Below are 10,632 nucleotides of genomic sequence, written 5' to 3'. Positions count from 1 at the left end.
GATTATTTGAAACAAATTGTATACCAAAACAATTATATGGTCAAAGTCTTAGTCATCTTTTCCCACCATATTTTAAAATTACGATATCTTGAAAAGGAGCTTCATTACCAATCAATATTATTAGCTAATTTTGTTCCTAAACTATAATGCTCTTCTGACTTGAAGTAAAAATTTTAAATTATTAATTTTTTTAATTCTAACTAAGTACATCCTTAAACCACATGGAGATGTTTTTGAAAATCAGCTGAACATTTTATTCATGTTTTACAGTTATGGAAATATTAAGCCTGACTTGATTTTGAGAATTAGTGATTTTCAAACTGCTTTAATCCAATGAAAGTTTTTTGCTGAAGTTTGTGTTTCAAAACTTTGAAAGTTTGTTTATTTGTGAGAAGGTCAAAGTTGATTTTTTTTTAAATTTTATAAAAATTCAACAAACAATATTAATTGAAGTCTTGGGGTATGGTACAACCTTAACATGTTACCTGTTGATACTTTAAATTTATTAATTTGTAAAGACCATTTTACTGATTTCAATTTATTTCCTGAAAATTTAAAATTGACAGACCTGTATAAGGGAAGATAAGTAAAATAAAAATAAAATACTGTAATCATCAAAGGATATTTAAGCAATTTATAGATGAAAACTATAAGAATATTTTATCGAAATACATTATGTTATAAGGTTCCAATTGAGGCTGTTATCAGTGGTATAAAACATATTGTTTTTGCTTAAGCTGGTGTGTCTGGGCTTTTTCTGTTCTTCGATTGTAATATATGTGTAAACAAACTGTTTAATTTGTTAGATGTATATGGTTCTTTTTTATTGATACTAAACCCTTTTTTAAAACATTTAAAAAAAAATGTTTTAATATTATAACTTTCCTAATTAAGGTGGTATGGGAGTCTAAAATAAAAAAATGATAGAATTTGTTCATACTTTGCAAAAACGTAGTATCTATTGATATATGTTCAAAAATATAACAAAAATGATAGACCACCGTGCATTTTCCCAAGTTACAGGTTGTGACAAAATGTCACATTTTGTATGGATCGTGCAGAAAAAACCCACCATTTTGTGATTAGAAACTAAACAAAATGATAGAATTGTAAAATAAATTAGGAAAAGATAGCTTTCAGAGAATGCTTTGAGAATATCAAAAGAAAAGAAAGGGTCAGCGTACGTTTTTTCCGGCTAAAATACTAAAAAGGAAAATTTTATGTAGATACCTTCAGAAAATGCACTGTTTTAGAGTTCACTCCCCTTAAAATGCCAATTTAATTTTTTTTTTTAAACAACCAAAAATAATCTACACTTGTAAAAATATTAATATCTATAAGTTATATTCTTATAAATTGGTTCTTTAAAATGAAATTTTACATTTAACATCTGCATTCCTGCATCATATTTTGCTAACTTGATTAAAAATCTGGACATTAGATTCTCTGTTTTTTATAATCCAAGATGGCGGAAGACTTCCATACCACCTTAAGCTTAAAATGTGAATAAAACTGAAGTATAATTATATGTATACAAGATTTATTTTCTGTTTCTTTTTTTATATTTTTATGTAGGTTGCAAAAATGCAGCCACATGATTTTAATTTTTTTTAAGAAATAACGAAGTCAGTGTGGGACCACTAAGCTTAACTGCCTGGTTTGCACCAGCCTGTATAAGTAAAGGCCTAGGATGGGAATCGACCCACGTACACCAAATCTGCTGTTTATTTCTAAAATGAACAAATATATGCATCCTAAACAAATTTGTTAAGATTAAAATATATATATAGAGAATATCATATGGCTTTTTCAATATCGCATCCGTATCAACCCGAGACACCAATATAATCCCAAGAGCTCTGCTCGAGGGATTATATTGGTTGAGGGTTGATAAGGTGTGTGATATTGAAAAAGCCATATTATATACACTTTATTATATACATATACCTCAAGTAGATGTTTTTTATGTGACATGACGTTATACAGATAAGGAGGTCTGAAATGACGTCATACAGATTATAGGTTTGACATGACGTCATACAGATTAGGGATTTGATAAAGCCGTTGCAACAGTGACTGCAATTGATGACGTGACGTCATATAGATTAAAGGTGTGATAAAGCTTTTGCAACCGTGCTGATATCGATATCATCACGGGTGGCTGATACAGCACGCTTGCCATTGATTGTATTACACATACAATTTATCTGTATTTACTAGTAAGTATATAATAAACACATATATCATACTTGAAAATACAAGTTGATTTTTGGTTATTAAAATGTATACTTGTATTGTAGTCTTGTATGCTCATGTGTGCTCAGTTACAAGTATAGGTTTATATTTGCATAGGGAATTTTTTGGATGGGAAAAGAATGCACACTTTTAAGAGCTTAACATATGGTAGATGCATATACGTTTTTTATTTTATAGTATTACTCAAAATACTAGTTGCACCACATGATAAAATATATATCAAAACCTCAACAAGGCTACTTAAGTTTTAACAATAATGTTAAAAAGTACTAATTCTAAATGAAGCTGACCTTTTTGTATTATCTTGAAGTCAAATTAAGATTTTTTTTGTAAACATTATGATTTTTTTTTAATTGATGTACTTTTAGAATTCCGATGCAAATCACAATTTGGAATGATTCAACCATAACTTTAGACAGATTGTTAAGAATTTATTTCTCATTGAAGTATATAAAACTTAAAACATTCCAAACATTTGAATAAAATATTTTTGGTTGAAATTTTAACTTTTGCAGTTGAACTTGTAATATGGGATCCCAATTTTTTTTCAAAATATCAGAAATGTTTAGGCTAGTAAGGTTATTTTTGTGGTTTCAACAAAAACAGTATAATTAACAAAACACTGCAAAACTATACCGAAGATATGAATCTGTAAATTAGTTACCTTAGCAATATATGAATTTAGTTTTTAGGTCACCTGGCCTGAAGGGCCCAGTGAGCTTTTCTCATCACTTGGCGTCTTCGTCGTCTGTCATCTTTAACTTTTACAAACATCTTCTCCTCTAAAACTACTTGGCCAAATTAACTATACTTGGCCACAATTATCATTGAGGTATCTAGTTCAAAAATGTGTGCAGTGACCCAGCCAACCAACCAAGATGGCCACCATGGCTAAAAATAGAACATAGGGGTAAAATGTAGATTTTGGCTTATAATTCTGAAGCCTAAGCATCAAGAGCATTCAGACATGGGGTTAAATTGTTTTGCTTATCTGCCCTAAAATTTTCAGATGAATCGGACAACCAATTGTTGGGTTGCTGCCCCTGAATTGGTAATTTTTAAGGAAATTTTGCTGTTTTTGGTTATTATCTTGAATATTATTATAGATAGAGATAAACTGTAAACAGCAATAATGTTCGGCAAAGTAAGATCCACAAATAAGTCAACATGACCAAAATGGTTAGTTGACCCCTTAAGGAGTTATTGCCCTTTATAGTCAATTTTTAATAATTTTCATAAATTTTGTAAATTTTTGTAAATTTTAACAAAATATTTGCCTCTGTAACTAATGGGTCAAGTTCATTATAAATAGAGATAATTGTAAGAAGCAAGAATGTTCAGTAAAGTAAGATCTACAAACATATCAACATCACCAAAAGTTCAAAACACAATTTTGTCATTAATCCATCTGTGCCCTTTGTTTAATATGCACATAGACCAAGGTGAGCGACACAGGCTCTTATGAGCCTCTAGTTTTATTTAGTCATTTGTTTGAATATACAGTAACTTTAATTTAAAGTATTTATAGCAACTATAACCAGTCTATGAATGAAGCAAAAGGCAAAATTTTTATTTTATTTATACTTACACAAGAATGTAAGTGGTTACTTATATATATTTTCAAAAAAATGGTTACTTTAAAATATTAACTGTTACTTTATGTTATTAATAGTGTATTTTTTATCTATATATCATCTGAAGTGCTGTAGATAGCATTTCTTTTATAGAAAAATGTATATTGAATAATGAATTATAAAGAGGTTAAACTATAAAATAAAAAATGTCAGTGTAGTTATTGTACCAGTGATAAAACTTAACAATATTTTCTTTTGGTTATTTATGGATAATATAGAATATAAAAAAGCTGTACACCATTGTAGGTTATTGCTTAATAATTACAAGTATAATGTATCTACCCTTTTCTGTGCATTTAAAACATTATATTATCTGTGTGAAATAGAATACTGGATTAAACAATACAATGCTAGTAGACTACAGTTTGTAACCCAATAAAATTTGGTATGTAAGCAAATATATTTGTGTTTTTCTGACTTGCTTATATTCCTATTACACTTTAAATAACAAATCTGCTGATTTTATCGAAGTGCTTAAGGCTTGATCAATTTCTTAGGCCTGAATAGGCATCAGGGCCGTAACTACATGGAGGCAAATGAGGCAAATGCCTCATGGAAATTTAAAAAAAAGAAAAGAAAAAAAAGTTGCATCAAAAGCTTGTCTTCCTATTAAATTGTTTTCACGGCAAGTGTCTTGCAGGAACCAAGCTTTCTTCACCCCTGTATGTTTTTTGTGATCCTTGTTTCTATTTTACTTTTAGTTTTAGTGTTGATGTCCTTATTTGTACCCGGGTTTGTCTTTTGTTCATTTATAGTCCTAGTTTATGACTATTGTCTAAGTGTTGATTTTCATTTGTAAATGTGCGGTTTGGCAATGTTGCATGTCCACCGATGTTCAGATATTGTGCGAGAAATGTTTTTAAGATACAATGCTACTAGGCACAGAAAAAATATTCGTTTCTTCAAGGGGAATTGAACTTCATATCAAAGAATACTAAACTGGCTCTTTTTTTTATAGATAAAACTATATAGCTGACATGGTTTTACTAAAGTAAGACCTCCAATCTGCCGGTATCAAATCATTTAAAAACAACAACAATGTTTTGCCATATTATCTTTTACATTGAACAGGGACTTTTCATACTAGGTATAGACTGTCCCTGCATTGAAGGGTTAAACTTGCATTAATTCATGTTCAGACCCTGTAACAGAAAATAAAGGAATATTGAGTAAACGTGCACGAAACCTAATCGCACACAAAATCAATAGAAAAAATACAAATTATCAATGGTCAGGGATTTCATTCCTGTTCTTCACCTTAATAATCACTGGAGGGTCTTCAACAATGCAAGAATCATTAATACCATTACACAATGTCAAGATTGATTCAAGATTGTCCCTAGTGTCGATTTAAGCAGTACTAGTACTTTAAAGTATGATACCGCACTGTCAATATATATGAATCCAGTCATAGAAAAATCACCAAAGTCGTAACACAAAACAAGGAGGTTATATTAATGTAACCTCCTTGCACAAAACAAGACCAGAACAGACAGCTTCAGTATTAATGATTATGAGAATAACGATGTTTGCTTTATCCTATATATCGGCCTTTTGATGTTGTCCCTAAAACCTAAAAGTCTTAAATTACAATGAATCTATATATTTGCTTTGAGACCAGAATTTGTCATGTTTGTCGAAAAAATAGCTAAAAGATAATTGCGTTTCAATGCAAGAAAGAGTTCGGGAAACACTCAGAATGCACGACTTTGCTTTCTTTTTCTCAGAGCTTCTGGGGCTTTGAGAGGCCCCAGACCCCTCGCCGAAATTTTTAAATATATTTTGCCTCACTTTTTAAAGAGGCTAGTTACGGCCCTGGGCATAAGAATTAAAATCATCATTGTTATTTATGACCTCAATAATTCAATTATCTCTGATTTTATAAAAATATGCATTTTAGACTGGAAAATTGTAATTTGTCACCATATAAAAATGTGTAGTCTAGAGACCAATTCCATGTATACATGTCTTACATATTAATGGTAATCAAACTAAGAAAAATAACATTAGAATATGCCATTTATTGAAAAACATGGACATAGTTTTATAATATCAAATTGTTGGCATCAGCTTTCACATAGAAATCTAATACTTTACAAATCAGAATCAGTATATTGGTCAAGTATACATTTCACTCTGTGATCAATGATTTCTGATTCTCAATATGTAATTAACTGGCACTGGACATGAAAATAAACACATATTATCTTCTCTAGAGGCAATCATCAGTAGTTTCTTACTTTTCTTGGTTTACTGGTTTGTTTTTATGTACATTCAATACCTTAGGAAATGTAGTTGGTGCTATCTTGGTGGACTAATACTAAAAGACAGTTGATTACGGTATAAAGCAGCATTTGAATTTGTAAGCCATCATGAAAACAGCTATGTTTGAATAGTTGTGAATCAGAATCACCATATTTTGGAAAGTCAGAATCAACATATTTTGGGATGCCAGAATCTGGATATTTTTGGAAGTCAGCATCCGGATATTTTGGGATGCCAGCATCCGAAAATTTTAGGATGCCAGCATGCACATATTTTGGGATGCCAGCATCCAGACATTTTGGGATGCCAGCATCCAATTATGTGGGGTTACCAGCATCTCCTTATATGGGGATGCCAGAATCCTCATATTTTGGGATGATAGCATCCAAACTCATGTGATGACATCATTCCAGTCTGGTGGGATGCCAGAATCTAAAAACAATAGGAAGCCAGCATCTATTTATTCCATATGAAATTTAAAGAATTACATGAGCATCTATCAAAGAAGATGATGTCATTTTAATATTTTCTTCATTATCAGCAGTCAGCTTTTTGTAATAAGCTATATACAGAAATAGGCAATGATTTAATACAAAACAATCTCAAAACTACAAAAGTTATTAATATAATGCAGAGAGCATCCAATATCTTTGAAAACAAATAAAATCCATTATGCAGCATCTGCTATTCAAAGAAATAAATGAATAAGTATGTTTTTTAGCTCACTTGGCCAAAAGGGCCAAGTGAGCTTTTCTCATCACTTTGCATCCGCTGTCCGTCCGGCGTCGGCGTCATTGGCGTCATCGTCGTCCGTCGTTAGCTTTTACAAAAATCTTCTCATTTGAAACTACTTGGCCAAATTAGTAATTGCTGCCCCTGAATTGGCAATTTTAAGGAAATAAAGAGCATTCAGACATGGGGTTAAATTGTTTTGCTTATCTGCCCTGAAATTTTCAGATGAATCGGACAACCGATTGTTGGGTTGCTGCCCCTGAATTGGTAATTTTTAAGGAAATTATACCGTTTTTGGCTATTATCTTGAATATTATTATAGATGGAGATAAACTGTAAAGGCAATAATGTTCAGCAAAGTAAGATCTACAAATAAGTTAGTATGACTAAAATGGTCAGTTGACCCCTTAAGGAGTTATTGCCCTTTATAGTCATTTTTTACCAATTTTTCGTATTTTTTTCTAATCTTTTACAAAAATCTTCTCCTCTAAAACTACTTGTCCAAATTTAACATTACTTGGCCATAATCATCATTGAGGTATTTAGTTTAAAAATGTGTGTGTTGACCCTGCCAACCAACTAAGATGGCCGCCATGGCTAAAAATATAACATAGGGGTAAAATGTAGATTTTGGCTTATAACTCTAAAACCAAAGCATTAAGAGCAATTCAGACATGGGGTTAAATTATTTTGCAAGTCCAGATCTATCAGCCCTGAAATTTTTATATGAATTAGACAACTGGTTGTTGGGTTGCTGTCCCTGAATTGGACATTTTTAAGGAAATTTTGCAGTTTTTGGTTATTATCTTGAATATTATTATAAATAGAGATAAACTGTCCCCTAAATCCACCTCTGATACTTAAAGTCGCTGATGACATGATTTCCTTTAGGTAAATTCAAAAATAAATTATTTGTTGCAAACAATGAAAGAAAATAATATCCAAATCCTGTATCGATCTGTATTCAGTGCATGTGATATTCAATACAAATATTTTCCTAAAATCCATCAAAATATTTTCTTTTCTGCAAAGCAATGGTGAAAATTAATATTTTCAATAAACAAAGAATGTCTGTTTACCTAACAAAACAACCATGAATATTTATATTTTGGTCCCAGGTGTTTACCATAAATATATAATGCTTCAGATTTGAATAAACAACAAGCTTCTTTGAAAGCTAAACTTGTAACAGTAGGCAATCTTTCTTCCCACCACCAGGGGGCGCCTGGAGGGATCATTGGAGTTCACGGAAGTAGGATGTAAACTTCAGAAACGTGACGTGTTTTGGTGTGAAAGATGTTTTAAACGAAATACACAAAAGATTCCGACATATTGTCAAAGAAATGATATAGAGTTCCAACAATTCGATCTTCTTATACCGTTGTCTCCATTTGTAGAGGCGGACTTGCAACAGTTCTTTCATCATGAAGTCTAATCCATTCACATGTCTTTCTTTCCAAAGAAAAACCTTTATTTCTGGAAATATCAGCAATTACCGGACGTTTGTTTATTATTTCTTAACTTTATTTATTTTATCTAGTCACATGTGCTCTGCATATTATGTGAATCAGTTTGCCGTCCATATTAAAGGGGGGAGCGTCACAAAAGCGAACAATCTTGCAAAGGAATTTGGATTTATAAATCATGGACAGGTCAGTATTTTTAATTTCTTTGGGACAGATGAAGTATTAGAAGTAGTATTAAGATTCTACTATATAAGTAGTCCGGCTGATGTTTACATATTGACCAGAACACAATGAACAGTAGTCAGAAGATGCATGGATGATCAGTTGTAAACAAAAATAAATATAGCAGTGTCAAGAGAATACATGTACATGTATAATTCAGAAGTAATGTGAACCATACATCAATCTGACAGCAACCCAACAGCACCTAATGCCAACAGAAATCTCTCAGTCCGCAAACTTACATTTTGTATGTCGGTGTTAAAATTTTTATGTATATAAATATGAGTAAAATACATGTACTACTTGACAACTCTGTGCATTTTTCCGTAAAATTTGATATACAATGTACATTTTGAAAAGTTCTTTTACCCTGAGTTCCTTTGCCAAAAGAGACTGTTCTTCCTGGTTTGCTCCTTTCTACTCTTATTAAAAAATATTAATATTAAGGGTATTAAAGCTTAATTAACTTTTATTCAGATACATTTGTATTTATATTTGGAAACATTATTGAAATTCATGAAAACTTTTGCACATGGAAACATTTTAAAATGATGGCGTACTTTGGAGCAGTAATTCTTCATAATAATGATTATCACTGATTGTTTTAATAATTGTCTTTGATATCAATGAATTAATGATATAAACAACATTTTGTTTTGATAAATTAGTCAGCTTGGAATGAGTAAAATACAAATTATTTACATTGTTTGAATTGTGAAACAGAAAAAAACAGGAATCAGGCAAATGGAGCCAGATTCGTAAAATTCCTACATGTATGTAACAATGCTTATGTTATTATATTGATCCTATTGTTCAATGACTTTGTTTGCGCCAATGCAATTGACCACATAGGGATTCCAGTTAACAAATATAAACTCATTCAGACTTGCACAAATAATATATGGAAAGCACAAAGATTAAGATACATGCATGTACAAACAAACATACATACATGTACAAACATTTGACATAGTTACCAATAGCATTTTCAGTTTGCACTTGTTTTCAGAAATTTTGCAAAAAAATACATGTAGCATGATTTTGTGTTGTAAACACAACCAAAATTGATGATTCCTTTTGCCATGTTTTGCTGAACCTAATAATGATTCCAACTTTCAAATCTGATCCCTCTGATGACAACAGTTATTTTCATTCTCAGTTTGATTTGAAATTTCATCGAACATGTATCATTGCATTGTGTATGGCTGCAACAATGAAAAAGAATGTGAACTTACTTGAAATGAAATTTAACTAAATATAGAAAATTTGATAGCAATAAAAGAGAGGTGAAAGATACATTGTACAAATGTATATTGATACCAAAGGGATATTTATATTTTATTAAGGTACGGTTAATTTGTATTTTGAAGGTGTTTATTTACTGTACACTCTTCAGACTTCAATGTACATGTAGCTCATAAAATGAATTAAATCCGATGGGCTTTATGTTTAATTTTTTAGTGAAAGAGTACTTTAATAGTACTTTAGCACATCACAAATTGTTAAAGTCAATCTTTTAATTCAGATACAACGCAAAAGCTCTTAAGACTATTTCAAGATACATTTACATTTATGCAAAATTTAATGCATCATCTATCAGTTCTTTAATTATTTACTGGCATAGGAATCAATACTCATGATGTCACAAAATGACATGTACAAAAAATGTAAATGTACATGCATAAACATTTGGGTTGCCATGCACAATGCTTGCCAATGAAAGAAAGACTTTAACATACAATTTTTGTGTTACATGTCCTTAATAGTTTTACATGTAAAGTTAAAGCTTTGCAATTACCCTTTCATTATTTGAGAAGAACTTTCATGTGAGGATGAGCCAAGGTCTCAATATGTATAGTCTACATGTTCAAAAATGAACTGTTTTTTTTATTTGCCCATTATGGATCTTATTCACTTTTTTCACATAATTGTCAATATGAAAATAAGGAGTTGTGGTATGATTGCCAATGAGACAACTACCCATTAAAGTTTAAATGAAGTGGATTTACATCAATGAAATTATAGGCAACCATATACATGTATATGCCTACAGCCTT

The 10,632-nt window shown here is 30.9% G+C and overlaps 1 protein-coding gene across 4 annotated transcripts in view; it reads left to right on the top strand.

Annotated features, from left to right (window-relative positions):
* Positions 1–8,081: 8,081 nt before the first annotated feature.
* Positions 8,082–10,632, top strand: part of LOC139521958 (furin-like protease kpc-1) — a 49,059-nt gene continuing 46,508 nt past the window's right edge. For 2 of the 4 annotated variants that reach the window (XM_071315793.1, XM_071315794.1), the window contains exon 1: positions 8,111–8,539. In XM_071315793.1, coding sequence (XP_071171894.1) covers positions 8,312–8,539 — 228 coding nt within the window. In that variant the 5' untranslated portion in view covers positions 8,111–8,311. Of the gene's footprint in view, positions 8,540–10,632 lie in introns of all 4 variants that reach the window. The other 2 variants (XM_071315792.1, XM_071315791.1) reach the window with 2 other exon arrangements.

The sequence above is a fragment of the Mytilus edulis genome, chromosome 4 (genome assembly GCF_963676685.1).
Source record: "Mytilus edulis chromosome 4, xbMytEdul2.2, whole genome shotgun sequence".
Lineage (NCBI taxonomy): Eukaryota > Metazoa > Mollusca > Bivalvia > Mytilida > Mytilidae > Mytilus > Mytilus edulis.
This window is presented reverse-complemented; position numbering and strand designations above follow the sequence as displayed.